Source organism: Micromys minutus (assembly GCF_963924665.1).
Source record: "Micromys minutus genome assembly, chromosome: 9".
NCBI classification, from domain to species: Eukaryota; Metazoa; Chordata; class Mammalia; order Rodentia; family Muridae; genus Micromys; species Micromys minutus.
The window spans coordinates 35,085,675-35,107,310 of NC_137978.1; the positions used below are offsets into that span (position 1 = coordinate 35,085,675).

At 51.2% G+C, this 21,636-nt stretch overlaps 1 protein-coding gene across 2 annotated transcripts; it reads right to left on the reverse strand.

Annotated features, from left to right (window-relative positions):
* Positions 1–1,513: 1,513 nt before the first annotated feature.
* TIE1 (tyrosine kinase with immunoglobulin like and EGF like domains 1) lies at positions 1,514–19,780 on the reverse strand. Of its 2 annotated transcripts, none has more exons than XM_080921753.1 (23): positions 19,636–19,780; positions 16,752–17,069; positions 16,560–16,670; positions 15,078–15,233; positions 14,792–14,923; positions 14,524–14,664; positions 14,242–14,370; positions 13,221–13,366; positions 12,838–12,982; positions 11,115–11,273; positions 10,812–10,949; positions 10,322–10,612; positions 9,595–9,879; positions 9,124–9,314; positions 6,635–6,845; positions 6,390–6,500; positions 5,996–6,186; positions 4,886–4,999; positions 4,727–4,797; positions 3,299–3,339; positions 3,123–3,219; positions 2,905–3,004; positions 1,514–1,916 (listed from the first exon to the last, which is right to left on the reverse strand). In XM_080921753.1, exons 1-23 carry the CDS (start codon positions 19,691–19,693, stop codon positions 1,845–1,847), a joined length of 3,408 nt encoding a protein of 1,135 aa, XP_080777879.1. In that variant the 5' UTR covers positions 19,694–19,780; the 3' UTR covers positions 1,514–1,844. The 2 variants fall into 2 exon arrangements, with proteins under 2 accessions (XP_080777879.1, XP_080777878.1); XM_080921752.1 differs by having other exon boundaries at positions 9,589–9,879.
* Between the last annotated feature and the right edge of the window lie 1,856 nt (positions 19,781–21,636).

The following is a 21,636-nucleotide window of genomic DNA, read 5'->3' on the forward strand; positions in this document are numbered from 1 at the left end:
CCTCTATCTCCCCCCACCCCCAACCCAAGTACTCAGATTGCAGGCCTATAATATTATGCCCAGTTTCTACAGGTGCTGGGAATTGGACCCAGGGCTTTGTATATGCTAGGCTTGTACTCTGTTAACTGAACTACATTCCCAGCCTTGGACAATTTTGTAAAAAAAAAAAAAAAGATATATTTTATTTTTTAAAGTGTGTGTACGTGTGTGGAGAGTAAGTGTCATGTGAGTACACATTTCTATGGAAGGTAGAAGAGGGTCTTGGATCCTCTGGAGCCAGATCTAGTTATAAGCACTGGTTGTGGGTGTTGAGATACAAGCTCAGATCCTTTGGGAAAGTGGTACATGCTCTTGACCACTGAACCATTTCTCCAGCCCTAGGACAGCCTTTTAAAATACCCACCCCTGGACCACACCCCTGCAGTGGATGTAGTTCTGACGTTTTATCTCCACATGTTCCATCTATCCTACATTAGCCTTCCATTTACTCTAGTGAATTTCCTTCTCGATTCTCTTCGGGTCCCACACGTTCAGCTCCGTCCCCTGCAGACCTTCCTCCTGTCATATAGTCCACACCATCTGACAGCACTTAACCACGTACACGGCCCAGTACTTTGGAAGATCTCATTCACCACCGGCAACAACGAGGTATCTATAATCAACCCCGTTTCTCACAGAAGAAAAACAAGCTCAGAGAGGTTAAATGGTACGAGGAAGGCCACACGGGAAATATATGATACACAAGTACTTGAGCTTGGGTCTGCCAGTCTAAGATCTGTGGTGTAGACTACATGGTAAACATACGGGTCATCCGATTCATTGAAAAAAACAAAAGATTACACCTGTTTCCTAAGAACCAGTGGGTAAGACAGCTGAGAACACCCATGAGAAATCAAAGAAAAAGGAAGTCAGAGAGTCCACACATCATGGAGTGTGGGTGGGGATGAGGGATGAGACTCCCTTTCAGCTAGGAGAGGAACACCTTCCCCAACATCAGTCCAAAGGAATCTTCCTTGTCTGGCTGAAGCTGGAGGGACCTCTACATCCCTCCTTCAGACCAATTAGCTGGCTGTAAGCTGGTCACCTGCTAGGGAAGGGCTGCCTAAAAGCCAAGAGTGAGAGGGGCACAAGTCCTCCAAGCCCGGCCTCCATCTCCCCGGGGCAGAATGTCACTTCGAACTGAACTGGGCTTCTGCCAATCCTGACACAGACTGTGTTGGGGCAGAGCAAAGACTCTGAGGCTGTGGTGGCTCCCCAGAGATGCAGGGAGACATCCTAGTGAGGAGGCCAGGAAGCAGGAAGGGGGCCAAGGAGAAACTGTATGTGATTGGTACACAGAGGTGAGGACTGGTAGCATGTGTGGTGTATGTGGCCAGAGGGTCCTCCAGAACACCTAGTACCCTGATGGAAGGGCAGGGCTTAGGCAGTGTCCTGAGACAGTGCTTCATTTCCTCGCCATCTGTAAACGCAGACATACTCATGCAGCTGTTCCAAGCATTTATTTTTTCCCAGTACAGGCAGAGAGTCGGGTTGCTAAATGGGGTGTTAGTAACATGCATGCTGCTTTCGGTGGAGGATCAGAAGTGGGGTTTGGGTTTGGGGAGGAGCAGGGTGGAGAGCATATACGTGAAAGGAAAGACTTGAGGAGTAGCTATAGGAGCAGCTGCCATGAATGGGGATACCTGTCCCCCCTCACCCCCATGTTTCCTGGATCTTCTCTTTTCTCCTTTAACTTAAAAGACTTTCTTAAGACAGCTTGGGTCAGAGGTTGGAAGAGTTCAGAGTCACAGGTGGACACAGTTTGCTCTGGCCAGCAGAGCCAGGTTCCGGGGGGAGGGGACAGCCTAGGCCTCCTCAGCTGTGGCATCGATGCCCGCATAGGTAAAATTCTCAAACAGCGACATGTTCACATAGGCCTGTGGGAAGAGCAAGTTTTAGTGGAACAGAAGCAGGCAGATCTCTGTGAGTTAAAGCCCAGCCTGGTTGACCCAACAAGCTCCAGGCTAGCCAAAGCTACGTAGTGAGAGACTGTCAACCAAACCAAGCCAAACCAAACCAAACCAAAACAAACCAAAACAAAACAAACCAAAACAAGCCAAAACAAACCAAAACAAAACACTTGATTCATAAGGCTGCTGTTGATTATTCAGCCATCTGTATAGATGATTATTTGGTCTTCCCTCCCCTTCCCTCCCCTCCCCTCCCTTTTCCTTCTCTGCTCCCCATACCACTTCCTTCTCGTCCCTGTTTTTTGTTTTGTTTTGTTTGGGGGGGGTTGTTTGTTTGTTTGAGACAGGGTTTCTCTGTGTAGCCCTGGCTGTCCTAGAGCTCCATCTGTAGACCAGGCTGGTCTTGAACTCAGGGATGGGCCAGCCTCTTCCTCCTGAGTGCTGGGATCACCACCAAGTCAGGCAAACCATTCTCCTATTTTTGCATTTTGCTATATTTCTTCCTTCATTTCTATTTGGTAATCCATCTAGTCACAGGGTTGCTTGATGCAGTTACTGTGTTTATTCCTAGGATTACCACATTAGTAATTATGTATTCAGCTCTTCCTGTCTCATTCAGTTACTCCTCCTTTTGGATGACCGTTCATGCCATTTTCTCTGGCACTGGACAGGAGAGAATGGGCTGACAGCTTGGAAGAAGACAGACAAGGAGTCTGGAATATAGGGGAGGGATTTGCTGTTGACAGTACATCTCTGGAAGACTATATGTGGTCCTAGTGACTAAACCCAGCCTGGGCTGCATCTTAAGTCCAACCCAGCTGGAGTGACAGCCCCAGCTGAGGAGGGAGTTTGGGTAACAGTGTGGGAGACGCAGTGACCTCATATATGGCATCTATGAGACGGTGCCTCCTGTGAGTTTGGAGGACGCCCATCCCCCTCTTGTCCAACCTCTTACCTTCCTGGCTTCCAGCATGCGGCCCAACTGTAGTGCAATCTGGGCAAAGGGGGGGCGCTCATAGGGACGATCCCGCCAGCACTGCCGCATCAGCTCGTACCTATGGATGAGAGTTGGGGGTCTGTAAGGTGAGGGGGCAGGGGTTCAGGTCACCTATTCAAAGCCAAGCCACTCATCTCAGAGCCAATTTCCCAGAGCTCCGAGGGAAGTGAACTCACACTTCGTCATCACAGTTTCGGGGCTGCTCCATGCGATAGCCTTGAGGCAGCTTCTCATAGAGCTCGGCACAGGTCATGCCACAGTAGGGCGTGCCTCCTGCAGAGGGTACAAGGTTCCCTCAGTCCAGGGCCCCACAGTAAGGGGGAATGCCCTGGAGAACCGGATGTGGGCTTACCAAGGCTCACTATCTCCCAGAGGAGGACCCCAAAGGACCAGCTGAAATGAGAAGAATACACTTAGTTACATCATGGAAGACACAGTTTAATCTCTACCTAACCAATGGTGTAGCCACTCCCAGACCCTCATGAGTCCCTGCTAGCACCTAGTGTCGGCCAGCTACTGTCCCTATTCTACTGAAGCTGCTTCATAGGTCTTGGTCCCCAGGCTCAACTAATTCAGTAACAGTTTGTGTATTCTCTCTCTCTCTCTCTCTCTCTCTCTCTCTCTCTCTCTCTCTCTCTCTCTGTGTGTGTGTGTGTGTGTGGTTCATAGGTAGACACTGGGCTTCTTTATAATTGATCAGCACCTCAGTTTTTGGACGCTTAGCTTTCTCACTGAACTTGGAACTTGCTATTTCTGATAGACTGGCTAGCAAGATTCTCCTGTCTTTGCCTCCCTAGCTGTAACTATAAGTATGTGCTGCATACCTTTCCCTTCTCCTTCTCCCCTCCCCTCCCCTCCTCTTCCCACCCCTCCCCTCCCCTCCCTTCACCTTCCCTCCTCTCCTTTTCCCTCCTCTCTCTTCCCTTCCCTTCCCCTTTCCTCCTCTCCCCTCCCTTTCCCTGCTCCCCACCCCCTCTCCTTTCCTCTCCCTCCCTCCTGCTCTCTCTCCCCTTCCCTCATGTGGGTGACCTCATCACGCTTGCAGAGCAGGCCCTCTGCCCGCTGTGCCGTCTCCCCAGTCCTCACAACTAACGGTTTAAAGAATGCCTTTCTCTCTTTTCTTTTTACTATTTTTAGATTTAGTTTGGGGAATGAGGTTTTTGTCTGTGGGTGTGAATATGCACAGTATGCACACCTCTGGTGCCCACAGAATTCAGAAGAGGGTGTCGTAGCCCCTGGAACTGGAGTTATAGACAGTTGTGAGCCACCACGTGGGTCCTGAGAATCAAACTCAGTTCCTCTGGAAAAGTATCCATTGCTCTTAACTACAGAACCACCTCTAGCCCTGTACTGAGAATATTTTTAAGTGACATCTAATGAGCACTTCCTATGGTCTGAGCACTGATTACCTTACTCACAACAGTTATGCCTCGAACCAATTTAGTATTTTACAGGTGGAAACACTGAGCTCTGAAAAACCTCAGCGTTTGTGCCAAGGTCACACAGCTAAGAACAAGATCCAAATCCTGGCTTTCAAGCTCTCTTCTGTGCATCTTGAAGAGGCTCTGTGCTGGGGCATGTCAGGTCTACAACCAGGGCCGAGAGTTCTAGTGTGGAGAGGAACTCAAGGGAGTCTTGGGGCAGAAACAGGACGTAGGTGGTGGTCAGAGGGTAGTCAGTGAGAACAGGTCAGTCCAGGGCTCAGGGCCAGGAACAGCAGCTCGGGAGACAGGGCTGACCGAGCTGTACATAAAAAACGCTCAGTCCCTACCCCACTCACACGTCACTCTTGGTGGTGTAGACGCTGTAGTTGAGGGATTCAATGGCCATCCAACGCACAGGGAGACGGCCCTGTGAAGGAAAGTGTGTAAGGGCCGGGATGGAAGAAGGGTCAGGCTCGGGCACGGGCCCTAGGTGGGGAAGCCTGAATGAGACTTGCCATCGTCTTCTTCACATACACCTCCTCCCCCCGAGAAAGGCCGAAGTCTGCGATCTTGGAGGCCAGGTTCTCTCCGACCAGCACATTTCGGGCGGCCAGGTCCCTGTGGATGAACTGCAGGCAATATCAGAAGTCAGGGCAGAGAAGGAGGAGGGGCCCTGGTGCACGAGGCCATGGCAGCCCTGCATCTTCCTACCCACATATGCCTCAGCTGTGGGTTCGCTGACTAGGGTCATCCAATCTTTCCCTCGACTTGGAACACAGCTAGTACTACTCTTCCTGGGACTGGGATGATCGATTTGTTGCCAGCTTTTCCTTCCTCTCCTTGTTTTTTTTTCTTCTTCCTCTCTCTCCCCTCGTCCTTTGAAACAGAGTCTCGCTATGAGTCTTAGCTAGTCTGGTACTTACTAAGCAACCCAGGTTGGCCTTGAACTATTGACCTCTTTATCTCACAAGAGCTGAGTTCACAGGCCACTGCCCCATATGACCTTTCCTCTTTCAGTACCCTCTGTCCCATTTCCTCACTGTCTTGCCCCTTCTTCTTTATTGATGAAAGCCTGTAAGTGGCCTCCATGTTTTCTCTCCTTCCAAAGACTCAAACCCTGCTGTCTGTAAAATGCCTTTGTTCAGGCCACGGTGTTCCTCTGGCAGTCATCCCCTTCCTCCTCCTGCTCGGGCTCACACCGCAGCCTTTTCAGTGGGTCTCCATGTCCTCCCTGCTGGCTGCTGCGGTCACTCTGCTGCAATGACAGCCCCCACAATGGCTCCAGCCCAGGCCTATCTGTCTTTTGCGTGCTAGTTTGGTACCTATAACTTGCGCACCACTACCCAGGATGTTCCTCAGAGATTTCAAATCCATCACCTTCTCCCATCTGCCTCCTGTCTTCTTCTCCCTCCTTGTAGCATTTACAGTCACTAGGCACCTGGGCCAGAACCTGCGGTTGGGTCCTTCCTTCTCACTGTTTGTACCTCCCATACCCAGTTAGAGCCTGATTAACAACAACCCAAGCAGGTCTATGCAGTGACATCTCCTCCTCTGACCCCAGCTCCCTACTGGTGTGCACTTGTGCGTGCAGGCACACACACACACACACACACACACACACACACCTGCTTCTCACTAAGGTACTGCATGCCGTTGGCTGCATCACTGGCAAAGCGCAGCAGCTGCCGGGAGCTGAGTGTGGAGGCCGTTCCATGCTCTCGAGCAAAAGCTGGATCCGTTTCCAGGACCCTGCTCTTTCTCAGGAAATCTAGCAAGTTTCCATAGGGGGCATATTCGATCGCGATATATAAGTAGCCTGGGAGGTAAGGAGACACGGGATGATGATAGTGTATACACAGGTCGTATGCTGTAATGAGCAGTACCTGACGGTGAGAAACAGGCTGTAGCATGCAGGAGAATCCTGTGATAAGTGGGGAATGCAGGGATCCCCGCAGGGCGACTCTGTGAGGCGGTGACGCCAGAGGTCTGAAAGGAATAGCAAATGGACTCAGGACTCACCTCGGTTCTCACAGGCCCCCAAGAGGTTGATAATATTGGGGTGGTGTCCTAGCTTGCACAGAACTTCTAGTTCGCCTGCGAAGTCTCGATGGTCATTTTCAGACGCGTACTCTGTGTAAAGAAGTCAGTGTCAAAGTTTTCGCCAGGGAGCACTCTGGGAGGGGTCAGTTGCTGGGGGATCTAGGTAGGTATGTGTGGGGTAAAGAGAGACCAAGAAGCTGGGGTCTGGAGTCGTGACCAAGGACCTTTTAGCATCTTGATGGCTGCGTTCATCTTGAGCCCATCCTTCTTGATCATGGCCCGGATCACTTGGCCGAAGTTCCCCTCCCCGATGAGGTCTTCGAAGGTGATGTCCTCCCACTCCAGCACAGGGTAACTCAGGGGCTCAGGCTGTGGCTTTGGCCGCCGGGTCAGTGTCAAGGTCCCTGAGCTGAACTGCAGGATGGTCTCTTCTCCCTTCATGGGGAGGCAAACAAAGGGACAAAGAGGAATATGGAGAGAGGGTGTAGCAGTTAGACAGATGGACAGAGCCAGACAGAGGGCACCCTGGTGGTGGGCCTGGGCCACACTTACAGAGACAGACATTGCACAGAATCACAGGTAACAGCCACAGGTATGTTTCAGGTGGACAGGGGGCTAAGAAAACAAATGCCAAGGGCATCATCCTAGGGGGCTGGTGGGCGGAGTTTGCTGCAAGGTGGAACCCGAGTTCATGGGTAAATTGCCAAATCTCGGATAGACCAATGGACTAAAAAAACATTCTAATATTTAAGCAGAGAATTGAAACGAGGTGTGATGGGAAAAGTAAGCTTCCCATTTTTGTGCAAACCTCACGGCTAGGCTTTCTTGATTCATTGATTCATGCCACAGTGGGCAGATTCCTTGAGTGTTCATTACTTGCTAAGCCCTGAGCTGTCAGGAGCAGGTAGACAGATTTTCTTCACAGTAGCAGAAGCAGCAATGGATTCAAGGACCTTAGCCAAGAGGAGTGTCCAGCTCCCTCTACTGAGCAGGGGTATCCTGGGCAGGGTTGATAGAAGGAAAATGCAGTTTGAGAACCTGGAGCAAGGTCCGGATGGACCTTACAGTGGACTGACAACTAGCTTGACATACAAGTGCTAGGGATGCAGGTCACATGGATTCATTTGGAACATGTGCAGCTGATGCATACAACAGAACACACATATATGTTATGTGACTGCATCACAAGCAGCTGCATCTATTCAGAGATACTCATACACATGAGGGTTGAAGGTGTGCCAGCACAGGGACACATGTGTGCAAACATGGGATGTACTTCTGCCCCACTACCCGGCACACACATGAGCATGGATAGCTGTGTGCAGGAACATCTATATTGATATTGGTAATGAACAGATGCTCATTAAAGGCTGTTTTCTCCCTGCCTTGCTTCAGCATCTGGCCGTGTTGTCTTCTCCCTGCCTCCCACGGCTTTCTGTGTGTACTGACCTCAGAGGCAAGATCAACAGAGCTCAGACAAAGAAGCCAGTTGAATCTCTGGGCTCTGGATGGGATATTTAAAGGCACAGCAAATACCAGCCTTGATCACTGGACTTTCTATACAAGAGTTAGTGCGAGGGAGAGGGAGAAGGAGGGGGAGAAAAGGGGGAGGGGAGGGGACAGGAAAGGGAGGGAGAGAGAACTGTTGTTTCTTCCTTTTTTTTTTCTTCTTACATTTTGGCTGGTGTTCTGAATTTTTCTTAAGTGGCTTTAAATAGCAAGAGCCCAAGCAGAAAGGGACAAGGCCAGAGTTCTGATTCCAAGTGAGCAAGTGACAAGACAGGGAAGTTCTCAGGAGAGACAAGAATGACAGGGTGGGTAAACATGACAAGATAGAGTGAGTCTGGGTTCCTGTAGAGGTATCAGCACCCCTTCCCCATCCCTTGTCTATATAGGCAAGTAAGAGGACTAAAAACCCAGAAAAGTTCTCTCCTGTGGGAACTCGGGTGAGGCTGCAAGCCTTGTACACTTCCAGAGTGTCAAAGGCAGTTATGTGAACAGTGTGACCACACACTGCTGCCCTTTGAAGGGAGCAGCTAAGCACCAGTGAACCGTTTCCCAGAGAGGCCCTGGAACGTTTAAAGAGTATAGTCTGGGGCTGGGCATGGTGGTGCACACTTTTAATTCTAGCACTCAGGAGGTAGAGGAAGGTCATCTGTGTGAGTTCATGGCCAGCCTGGTCTACATTGAGAGGCCCTCTCTCAAAAAAGAAAGAAAAAATAGAAGAACAGAGGCTGTGGCGAGAGTTCACAGCCAGTGATTCAGAACGCAGATAAGGCTGGCTTCCAAGCGAGGAAGGGTCCGTGAAGACAGAGGCCAGCATGGGTCTTAGTTGCCCCTCCAGGACATTGCCATGTGATCCAAGCTGACCCCCAGGGGGTGGGTAAGTGTAGAAGATAATTCCAAAAGGTGTCCTCCAAGCCTCGAAAGAGACCTGGTGAGATATGAATGCACTGACTTCTCTTTCACTGAAAATGCTAATTATCCAACCATTAATACGAATGGGTTCAAGAGCTGAGTTCAGTTAAGAAAAGAAAGAAAAAAGAAAGAAAAGAAAAGAAAAAGTTCTATTTTGCATCCCGAAGGGTCACTTAATGTACCTTAAAACTGTGGCATGGACAGGTGTGTGCATACATGTATGTGCTTGCATGTATGTGGGTACAATCGCACACGATAGACAGGACCACTGTTCCCTGTGGTACGGGACACTGACCGATCCTGACTGGTAGGTAAAGGTGCGTCTCCGATGTAGGCAGCTTCTTCGGATACACACCAGGACTAAAAGGGCAGCCAGGATGGTGAGGCAGGTGGCAGAGACGGAGCCTACCACAGCCAGGACCAGCTGCTGATCCAGGCCTTCTTCAGCCGCCCGGCTCTCTTGGACTGGGCCCTCACTCTGCAGCCCTAGACACAGGGAGGGACAGATTATGATAATGGTCTGGGTCAGGGACCCCAGAGGCCACCATGAGATCCCACAGAGGGAGAGTTTGGAATCCTGGTACCACCATCGGGGATGACTAGAATTCAGCGGGGAAAGAATTCAAGGTAGGAAAGTCAGGCTTATGTTTCTTGTTTAGAAGTCTTGTGATGCCTTAGCGCCAAGGTTGGGGTAAGGTAGAGGGGACCCATGCAGAAGACAGTCCTGGGGACCTAGTGATAGCAGGCCCCATCCTCTCACCATTACCCAGAGTGGCCTCTTCTACTGTGTTGCTCCAGTCACCGAGACCCTGCACGCTGGCCCGCACACGGAAGAGGTAGCGTGTGCTGGCATTGAGACCACGGACGATGGTGCTTGTCTCCTCGGGTCTGTCTACATCCATCCACTGTGGGTCACCTGAGCCCCCGGCCACCTGAATCTCCACAATGTACTTGGATATAGGCCCAGACGGAGCCTCAGGATGCTGCCACATCAGCTGGATCTCAGAGTCTGAGAGGGCCTGGGCACGGAGGTAGCGGGGAGCTGGAGGCCCTGGGGAGATGGGAAGGGAAAGGAGGAGATGGATTGGGCGGGGCCGTAGAGCTATGGGGCCAGTCACAGTCGCTCTAGCCCGCAGAGTTAGCTTTGTGGATCCTAGCACAGGGGCCTTGCGCTACCTTCACCCTCTTTCCTCCTGGCTGGACTCTTCTTCATCTTCAAGTGACCTCCCCCTCCAAGCTGCCTCTTCCCTTGGTCACCTTGCATCCCCAGGCCTCTCCATGCATTCGCTCAGTAGCTTAGGCTCCCGGAGCCCCTCATGGCCCTGTTCTTCACAATAGTCAGAATCTCCTCCCATGTCCCCGCCCACTCGCTCTAAGTGACCCGTGTCCTCCCCTGGTATCTTCTATCTTCCCCGGTCATCCTGGATTCTCTCCACGTCCACCTCTCATAACCTCTTCTCATCCCTAGCCCATCGTTCCCATCGTGGGCCTACCGCTGGGGGGCAGGTGCACATGCGCAGGGGGTGAGGCAGGGCCCAGGAGGGTGCAGTGATAGAGCCGCACATCTAGCTGGTAGTGGGTGCCAGGCGTGAGTCCAGTCAGGAGGGCAGTGCGGGCCTGGGGGGACGAGATGTTCTCCCGCCTCTCCTGTCCCCGGGCCCCGTCCCACAGACGAAGCAGGAAACCATCACCGGACAATGGCATCGAGGGCAGAGACCAGCTCACGCGTAGCCTGTCAGGACCCTCCACGTGCCAGCTCTCTAGCCACGGCTGCAGCAGAGGCTCTGCGGCCAGAGGTCAGAAGGAGTCAGGACCATCCAATGGATGCTTGGAACTAAATGGGTCAATAATCCCCAGTGGGCGGGGCTAGGACAAACTCCACTGGGAAAGGCAGGGGCCTTTGGAGGTGCACCAAGTCATAATCTGAGTGGGCATGGCAGGAAACCCCGAGGCAACAGGAAGGGATCGATCTTGGCTTCTCACCAGGACAGTCCGTAGTCATTAGGGTAGAAGGCCCCCAGTCTCCTTCTCCTCCTTCCCCTGGCCGGCTCAGCTGCACTCGAACACTGTATCCTGTCTTTGGCTTCAGGTTCATTAATGTCACATTCTCACTGGGATCCACTGGGGGTGAGGTGTGCCACACACATGCTTGGTCTCAAGCATGTCCTGAAGCCACTACTCCCTCTTCACCCCCTCTTCTTTCCGTAGCATCCCCTCCCTCCTCTCTGTTCTCACCTCATCCTCCACTATTACACTAGGCCACATCCCCTAACTGTCCCCACTCACCCACAATGGCAGACCAGGTAATCATGCTGTCCTGGGGCCGGTAGTGCAGACGGACAGAGGAGATGGGTCCATCCCCATCAAAGGAGACCAGTGGAGAGACCACAAGCTGACGGCTCTGCTTGGCCAGGAGCCGAGGTGCAGTCAGAGGCACTGGGGGTACTGCCAAGAAAACTGGGGTAAGTAAGGGTCCATGGAGAGGGGAGCACTCTGGGCTTGAATGGTGAGCACCTCCAGATAGACCTTAGTTCAGATCTGGAGGTTATGTTTCTTATGCATAACTGCTAATTCTCATGGTCATGGATAAAGAAATTGATGCTCAGAGACACTGAGCAACTTGCCTAAGGACACACAGCTGGGAGAATTAGAACTAGGTCTGTCTGATCAGGCCACCTCAAACCAGTCAGTTCTACTCTAACATAGGATTTGTGTTTCTGCCTGGCTGCCTCCACAGTCACCGCCCGGACTCCAGCTTCAGCTTTTCCTTCCAGGTCATTGTATTAATGCCGAAACAGGTTCCTCGGCTTCTTCCAAAAAGAAGACCAGGCCGGCTTTCTGGGAAAGCGTAAAAGAAAGAGAGGAGGAAAGGATGGAGGTAAGGGGGGAGGAGTACGGAAGATGCAGGGTGGTGAGGTGAAGGCGTGTAAAGCGGCAGCCATTTGTCAGGGGCAGGTACAGATATGGGGGAGACGAGGGTCCAATTTGTATCCTAAGGAATCCTCGGGGTCTGTGACTCATGCAGGGAACCAGAGTCTGGCTGGTATACAGTGGGCATCAATGTCCATTTTGGGATCAGACCTGCACAGAAGATGCCCTGCCTCATGAAGGTTCACCATGCAGGGCTGGCATCAGGGCAGGGGTCCTGACCTCAGAACACACGTGGTGTTGCCAGGGAAGGGTTGGCATCTTGGCACCAGAAGTCATTTTACATGCGAATTGTCTGCTATGTTGGGCATATCCCCTGTCAGTCATTGTGATAGCCACTTAAATGTATCATCTAGTCTTCCCAGCAGCCTGGCCCTGTGGGTGCTCTTGTCCTCCTACACGGGGAGAAACTGAAGTTCCATGACTTGCTTAAGGCGACAGAACTTATAGAGAGCGATTGGGATCCAAGTTGAGTGGAGGGCCGGATCCAAAGCTCTGATCAGAGAAAGAGGTGGGCCGTACAGTGGGCTAGAGATGGCGAGAGATTGGGAAGAAGAGGAGGGAGGAAGAGATGAAAACAAGACAGCATGGGGGAACATTCGGGGTCCTGCTGTGCCTAGACTTAGGGTTGGTGAAGTGAAAGATGCCTTGTCAGGGGAGAGGGTGCTCTGCTCTGGGCGCTTGACTGCTCTCTCATTCACCCAACAGTCTCCTGTGTATGTGTCCCTTTTGAGGAGCCACACACTTGTCTGCTGTTCCTGTGTGTCCTTGTGAGGTGAACCAGATACCCCATCTACGGGGACACTGGGTGCACTGGTAAGTGGTACGTGAATATGCAGGAGGCAGGGGAAGGCTGGAGAATGTCTCGGTTTCTGAACCATAGGATGTCTTTCCCAGGTGGGACCAAGCTGTGCTCCAGTGCTGACGCAGACTGGCCACCAGCCTTCTTCTTAGCCTGGGGCTAACTAAGCTTTGCCCCCGGAAGCCTTCGCCTTTCCCTGGAGGATCCTCTGCCTGAGCAGCATTCGGTAGTGCCTACTCTGAATACCATCCATCCCCCAAACCTTAGGACAGCACTAACCTTTGACATTGACCTTGAAGCGCCGGCTATCTTGGCCACCAGACGTCGATACGCGGCATTCCCAGAACCCGCTGTCCCCAAGAGTCAAACGGGGCACTTCGAACTCAGCTGTGGTCCTGTCTGGCTCCACAATGGCTTTGGTAGACTGAGACAAGGAGACAGGGAACAGAAAGGTGTATGCTCCATGAGACAGGGGTAAGTCAGTACTGACTATTGCTGGAACACAGACCCCGTGGCGTCCCCTCACCACTTAGCCTGCCCTATTTAAGTCATGGCAGTGGGCAGAGCCTATACAAAGTTCCTTGGGTTAGGGACCCGAGGAATGAACTGCCAAGCTGGTGAGATGGGGGAGCAGAGAGTAGGTTGGGGTGACCAGAGCTGACCAGGAGCATGGTGCCGTCTGGCTTGCGGAGTTCCATGCTGCCCCGAACTGGGAAGGGATTCCCGGCAGCCGCACAGCTGATCCGGGGCATCGTCCCTAAGTTGAACTCCAGCTCCGTGGCCACATTGAGGATCTGGGGGATCCGGTCTAGAGAGAGAAAGAAAGGGCAGCCACGTGACCACCAAAATGCCTCCCCCGTCCCATGTTCTGCATCTCAGAGGTCCTACTGTGTATCCTGCCACTTACAACTGAAATTAGCAAGGTCTAGGGTTCACCTCCTCTTCCATCTCTCCCATCACATTTTCTAGGATGTTCTAAGACCTAGAGTCAGACACTTACTGCTCTGCCAACCTAAACAGCTCAGACTGAACTTAACTGATCTCTCCCCCCCCCCCCCGTGTGTGTGTGTGTGTGTGTGTGTGTGTGTGTGTGTGTGTTACTGTCTAACGATGTAGCCTAGGCTGACCAGAAACTCACTTGTAGCACAGGCTAACCTTGAACTCCAGACAAGTCTTTTGCCTGAACACTTGACTGAGTGCTAAGATTGTAGGTGTGAGACATTATGCCTGTCAACTCCTTCACTTCCTGGCTTCTGTACACCACACATGGTTCTTCCTCAAATACAAGTCTGAGCAGCACAGTCTCTTCAGCAATTTCTATTCAGCTCTTCACATTTAAGCAGTAACCCCTGGCCTATATTCAAAGGCTCTGTCACGTGATACCTGCTGACCTCTCCCCTACCTCCTACATTATTGTCTCAGCATACAACCAGAGTCTCAGCTCTTTCTCCACATTCTTCCCCAGGTCTCTCTCTTGCATCTTCCACATCCAATTTCAGACCTTGACTCCTCCCAGAAGACTCTCACACTGGTCAGGTTCACCCTAGGCTGCTGGCCTTCACAATGTGAGCACCTGAATGCTGAAAATATCTACCACATCTGAGCTCCCCAAGGGAAGGACTTGGGCAGAGGTGTGTTTGATGGAGGCTCGCCTGTCTTGAGGGGAGACTCAGCCACATATACCTGACTTTTCACAATGGACTCCATGCCACCCAGAGGGGCAGACACAGCCGCTGAACCGGTCACAAGTACCACCATTTTGACACTGGCACTGGAGGCGACAATCTGCCCCAAAATGACCAGGTGCGCATGCTAGGAATAGAAGCAATACGGTTACAGAGGATAGGTCAAGCCCAGCAGAGCACACATGAGGCACAAGCTACCCAGCAGGCTGGTGTAGTGGTAGTGGTGGGCACTGGTCAGGGGACTGGAGGGTTTGGTCTTCAAGTCAGGGTCTGGTCATACCTTCCTGGCACTGACTCCCCCTCCAGCCAGATCCACAGGAACAGCCATAGGGATCCGGGAGGCAGAAGGTGAGACCCCGACAGCCCGCTGTGCCTGGGCACTGTTCCTGGCAGCTCTGTCCAAAACGACCCTCTCTGCAGGCTGAAAATACGGTGTGCGGTATACAGACTCTGTAGGTCTCACATGCTAGTCTTCATTTCCGGGGTCTTAGAATCTTCTCCCCGGACCAGGCACCCTCTTCTGCCTAGCTCCTAGCTTTCCCACTTACCCTGCTCACAGCGGGTGCCAGTAAACCCTGGGGGGCACACACATTCACCATCATGGTCATGACAGACACCTCCATGCAGGCAGCCTGGGCAATCCTTGACACAGCCTGGCCCCCAGCGACCAGCCCCACATCCTGGAGAAAAGTATATTCAGTAGCTGACATTCACCCGCCTGTCTGCAGCTGCTGAGGACTAGGGCAGTTCTGAGGCCCTTGTAAATCTGAGGCCCAAAGGAAGTACATATAAGGTTCACGGCCTCCCACATCAACTCTGCCTTCTGCCTCTTACCTCGAACAATGAGCCGAAAGAAGGCACTGCCCAGGGGGCTAGCCTCTAGGTAGGTGGCACTGTAGATGCCACTTGACGATGGTTGTACATTTTGGAACTGCAGCTGAAACCGCCCATCATGGGCCTCGTGCCAGTATAGGGTATTGAAGTAGGACCCTGGGGAACACAACCAGGTGACCTCAGAATCACATGAAGGGCTGGCGTCACCTCCCTCTGCTATGGTCACACTAGTGTGTTCTGCCCACAGTGATCAGACCTAGGAACACCGTTAGATACTAGTATCCAAGCCAGGAAGCAGGAGACCATTCTCTTCCTGCTCTCTGAGCCTATCAGCACACCAAGTCCTTCCTCTCCCTCACCTTCATTTCATAATCCAGCCCTTTCCTCATGCCTTTTACGGGAGCTCCCTACTTCCATGCTGGCCCTGTCTGCCCACTCTCCGCTGGACAGCTAGGGGGACTGCTTTTACAATAGACTCTTCTGTACCCCACTACTCTTGAATGCTCTCATGGCTCCCCTTTGCACCAGGATGACAACCAGTCCCTTGGGGGGTGTTTTCACCAGTGTGGTCCCAGTCCCATACCCAACTACACCCTGCCTGGCCCCTAACATTCTTGAATTCCTAACTGCTTGTTTGCCTTCTAGAAACATCTAGTATGTCAGACCCTCCTCTTTTGTTCTTGTCAGCCCCGCCTCCTAGCATGCTGTTTCTTTCTCTGCCTGGCTCTTTTGCCTTTCAGGGCTCATTCCCAGCCTCTTCATCTAGGGTCCATACTGTTAGTCAAGTGTTCAACCCTGTTCCTTCCTGTCTTTGATAAGAACTCCAGACAAACTGCAAAGACTCAGGTCTCCCTCCTTGCTTCTACAGCTCCCTCTGACTCAAAGCCTTCTGCCCAAGGAAAAAAGATCTCCCTTAGGAGCCAAGTATCCAAGATGCAGCCAGCAGATTGTGAGGATGAGGCAGCCATTTTGGGAGCTACTCAAGAAAAAAAAAAAAAAAAAAAAAAAGAGTCCCTTCACAGGGTGGATAAGGACAGGGTGGTGGGCAGGTTCAGAGCTAAGACCCTCAAAACTGTATGGATTCCAGCATATGTCTGCCTTGGGCATCAAGGATCTGAGTTAGGCAAATCTTTGAGAGAGGTTAGACTTCTGTTGGCCTGTGCTTGGTACACGCTACCAGCTCTCTTCTTTCCCAGGGGGACCGCTGTTCGTTTTAAGCAGGCTGTGTGACAGCACCTGCTGACTCCCAGGGGAGGGTCAAAGATGAGGGCTTAACATAGTACTTAAGAGGTAGCTGGCCACAGACTCCTTCCTGGTCCTCTTAGTACAGTAGGTGGGTGGCTCAGAGCTAGAGAAGAGATGGAAGGCCCTGGAGGTTGACCAGAAAGATCAGGGTGATGGGCTAAGTATATGACTGGCCATGGATGGAGATCCTGGGGTGTCAGCGCCATGGGTCTACCTGTCCAACCAAATGCCCCTCACCATTGTTCTTCCAAATCACATCAGTCTGCTTTTCCTTGTGCACACGTGCAGATAGCACAGCGGTGTCACCTTTGTTCACCGTGTGTGTGACCTTGTCTGGAATCAGGTGTGCTGTGGAGGAAAGGTAAGGTCAGTGAGCTACAGCACAGCCCTCCCCCTCTGGCGGTCCATCTCCTGGTAGGCCAGACTCACCTCCCGGGCTGTTGTGCACATAGAGAACTCGAGTGCGCCTCGGGCCAGCTCCACCCACGCAGGAGAAGACGCCTACCAAATCCGAGGGCTTGGAGAAGCCCCGCAGCGTGACCTGGTGTGAACCGTTGCGCGTCAGGTGCAGGGGCTGCCCGGGCGGGAAGGTGCGCACGATGCGATCATCTTTCTCTAGCAGCAGGGGCGGGCCCCAGACATCCGCGCTCCTCCCTGCTCCGGCCTCACCAGACACACAGGTCAGGAAGAAACGCTGGGGGTCGGTGATGCGCAGGTTGGCCAGCAATGTTAAATCCACAGATGCACCTGGGACCAGACAACTCCATGGTGGATCCCGCCCAACTCAGCAGCCCCAGCAGTGCAGGACTCCAGCAGTGACTTGGGTTAGTGTTTCACAGTGCCCTTTCACTTTTTAAAAGATTTCTGCCCATTCCCCTCCCTTCCACAGTGCTTGTCCTTTACCCTCAAGCATCCTAAAAACATAAAGAGCACACGCCCCGTCTCTGGTCCAGACAGGGAATGAGCTATGTTTCTGTCTCCTTTTCCTTACTTTGTGTCAGGTCACTGTCCTGACATCTCCATGACCCCTTTCCCAAGGCTATCCCTGTGGGGCTTGTCCCTGCCTCAGCATAGAGTCACTGGAGTGTCACAAGGACACCCTCCTTGTTGCTTAACTAATTAAGGACTGTTTGATTGGCTGGGATTGAAGATGGGGCAGAAATGAAATCACTAGTCCCGCCTGGCCAGAGAGACGCAGACACAGGTGGGTCTGGTCCTGCCTTGGGTTCTTGGGTGAAGAGGAAAGGAAGGAGAAGGGTCAGGGGTAGGGAGAGGCTGTCCTACGCTCAACTATGAGAAATATTATAGTATGGGGAGGGGAGCTGCCCAGGGCTAATGCAACTGGAACATAGAATATGTACCCTAAAGTAGTCAAGACTGAGGGGAAAAGCATGACTAGCCTGCCTCCAATCTGTGACCCCAGACCTTCCAAGGCCCCTTCTTCCCTGCCTGTTAGCTGTCAGGTAATCACTTCATTTAAATACTATTGAAATTACCATTTGCCAGTCTATCATAAGTCAAAGAAGGTGGCATCTCCTGGCCGCCTCACAGGCACCAAAGGCCCTTTCTCTGCAGCATCCTCATGGCTTCTGGCAAAGTTGATATCCTTTGCTGTAATAATTATTCTGGGGCTTCCTTGAGCACATTCATCTACTCCCTCGGCTTTAACTGTCACCCCTGAGTCAGTAGCTCTGGTGTGGCCTTTCAGCTCCAAATGCCTTTACATCAGTGTTTCCTAAACCCTCACCTCTCCCAGGTTTTCTGAGTCAGAGACAACACCCATTACCTGAGACACTAACTTCAGAGTCATCTTATGCTCCTGCTGTCATAATAATTAATGTTTATTGGATGTCAATTATGCACCGGGTCCTTTAGTGATGTTCTCTTTCTTTCAGGACCTGTCTGTCCTGGGAGGTGTGTGTTATTATCTTCATTTTATAACCAGGGAAGGAAAGCTCAGAACTTGCCCAAGGTCATACAGTTAGAAACTAGCAGAGCCAGGTTGTCCAAGGCCAAACTCCTCTTACCTTTTTTTTTTTTTTTTTTAACATACCCTCTGATACCCCCCACACACTTGCACTTCCTACTCAGTGGCTACCTCTCTTAAGGAAATCCTTCATGGCTTTCCCAGGCCTATGGCAGTAAGCTAGCTCTCTTGTCAGTGCTCCTCAAGAACTCTTGATGTATGTTTCTGTCTGGCCCTTATCCCTGGTCTGTGCTCCCCACTAGACTGTAAACCACTCAAAGGCCTCTGACTTCTGGTTCTCTAATCAGCAGACTGAAGGAATCTGCCACCAGCTTTTAGAAACTTCTCCAAGCCCTCTGCATACACAGCTCCATTTAGACAGCAAACGTATCAACCTGGAAGTACAGTATCATGGGATAGCTTTGGGTGTTTACATATTCTCAGAAACCCATTGGTGCTAAATAAATTATTGTTATTATTATTATTATTATTATTATTATTATTATTATTATTTTGAGACAGGGTCTCTCTCTCTCTCTCTCTCTCTCTCTATATATATATATATATATATATATATATATATAGTTCTGGCTATCCTGGAACTTGCTATGTAGACCAAGCTGGCCTCAAACTCTCAGAGATCTACCCTCTTTTGCCTTCTGAGTACTGGAATTAAAGCCACCATGCCTGTCTGTCCAGTGAATTATTGAATAAGTCCAACACAATTAACTCCTGAGGTCCAAGTTGATGGTTGACCTTTGCCCCCCCCCAACCCCCAGGCAGTGATTTCTAGCACCTGCTTCAGTTTTCCACACCCTGGTCTCATTTTCTGTGGATCAAAATGATGATGATAATAATGGTGATAATGATGCGACAGTTTCTGCTTTTCCCTCCAATTTTTAAGTTGTGTTAAAATTGTGTATGTATATAAATATGTATATAAAATACATATACCGGAGAATTTACCATCAGAACCATTTATAAACAGTCAATTCAATGTTAATAAATATCTTCATAACATCATGTAAACATTACCACCCATTTCCACAGGGTCTCTCACTCACTATGTGTCTATGTGGCTAACATGGAGTTCTCTATGTAGTCTAGGCTGTCCTCCCAAGTGCTGAGATTGAAGGAGTGCACCGCCACACCCAACTTCATAGCTCCTTTTATTTTATCAAACCGAAATGCTACACCCACTAAACAATAACCATTTCCCCTCCCCCAACCTATGTAGCCACCATATTGTGAGGTCTATTGCTGTGCTATGCTAGGGCTTCTTGGGGTTGGGGAATGGGATTAAGACCTTGAAAACAGAAGTCAGGGAGGCACTCAAGGAAGACTTACCAACATCAGAGGCCAGGAAGAAAATGGGGAGCAGGAAAGGGGATCCCCACCAGACCATACTCTGGAGACTGACCTGGGCCAGCCAAGGCCAGCTGGGCCTGGGGTCAGTTGCTGTGGATCTGAGTTTTCAGCCTATTCAGCTCGGTGCACCTCGGTGCTGGGGAGGAAGAGGAAATGATGGTTAGGGTGGGAGGGGTGGCAGGAGAGAGAAGGGTGGGAAGCATTGTCGCCTGTAGTCCTCCCATGTCCAGCCCCCACAAGACTGGGGATGGGTGTGGCCTGGAAGTCTCTGGAAGGGGGCCATTTGAGGTGGGGGTGGGGGTGTGACAAGGGCAGATCTGGGGATGGTTGGGCTGTTTTCTCCCATCTCTTCTGTCCGTTCCATCTGCATTTCTGGGAGACAGGAAAGGGAGGAAGCCAGTGGCTTCCGCCTATTGAGAAGGTTTGGAGGCAGGACATTGTTCTGTGGTCTCCCCTCCTCCCAGCACACACACACACACACACACACACACACACACAATAAGGTTCACGTGACTCTTTATACATGTGCTCCAGAACACAGATAATGACCCCTAGTCCTAGAGAGCAGGTCACAGAAGCACAGCATGAACATCCCCAAACAAAAAGGGAGTAGGGGCATGAAGAAAGACCCTTTACTTTGTCTTATGTGCCTTTCTCATCATACAGATGGGAAAATGGAGACCTGTGGCACGCAGGGACCCCCCGAGGCTGGGATTTAAAACTTCATGTCTGGTTGTTGATTCCTCAACACTAGTGGCTCCACGAGAGACACACGGAAGCACACAGAGGAACGCAAGGCCAGGGGCTGTGACTGGGATGTTCCTCGCTCACAGCTGCCTATAAGGCTTCAGCTCATTGTCCAGCTTGTTACTCACTGTACAGCTAACCATGTATGTTCCTGGACACTTCGGAGTTGACGTCTACCCAGGAACTTGCAGCCACTTTTTGTTGTTTCAAAGCCGAGACATAGTCTCATTATGCAGTTCAAGCTAGCATGGCGCTCACTTTATAGTTCAGACTGCCGTGAATGCTTTATGTGGCCCAGGGTTGCCTCAAACTCATGATCCTCCTACCTCCCCCTTCCCAAGTCCTGGCATTCGAAGCCTGTGTGCGTCCTGTAGTTCATATATGCCAGTCAGGGGACAATTTGTGGGAGTCACCTTTCTACTACTTGGTTCCAGGGATCAAATTTAGGTCATCAAGCCTGGTACCAAGTGCTCTGGCCTACTGAGGCATCTCAACAGCTACTCCTAGAGGCTGAGCACACCCACCACTAGTCCCTGCCCCCTGGTCTATCTTCCAAAGACCCACTGCTGCGCTTCTTAGACCCATCTCAGCATTTTGATGCCCGTGTCCTCACTGCCAGTTCCCAGACTGAGCATGCCCCACTGGGGCTGGGACTCTGTTCCTAAGTCAATTCTAGTGAAGGTTATGCTCTTCCCTGGATCTAGGAGATGCAAAACTACTTTCTTGGGGTCTCTGGGAGGTGACTTTATCTGGGTACCCCTCTTCTGGAGGTGTCTGAAAGAGCCCTAGATTGTCTTGACTCATAGACTAGCAGGAGGAACTGAGGAGGACAGCCATAGCCTTTGCTAACTCTGAGTCAGGAAGATGTTTGGATAGAGTATGAAAATGGATGAAGTGAGGCTGTAAACTCCGGTCCATCTTGGTACTCTTGATCTGGGAAGAGCTAGCCATTGGAGTCCATTTGCCCAGCAGGATGTAGGCTCAATATGCTTTTGTTGACCTTTGCCCTTATTTTTGGAGAAAATTTTAGGGGTTTCGATGTCATTGTGAAGGATGAAGAACACTTTTCATTTTAAGATTTGTATTTTTATTTTATGTGCTTTGCCTGCATGTGTGTTCGTGTACCATATGTATCCAAGTGCCTGTGGAGGCCAGAAGAGGGTGTCTGTCAAATGCCCTGAGACTGGAGTAACAGACAGTTGAGAGCCTTCATGTCATTGCTGGGGACCAAAG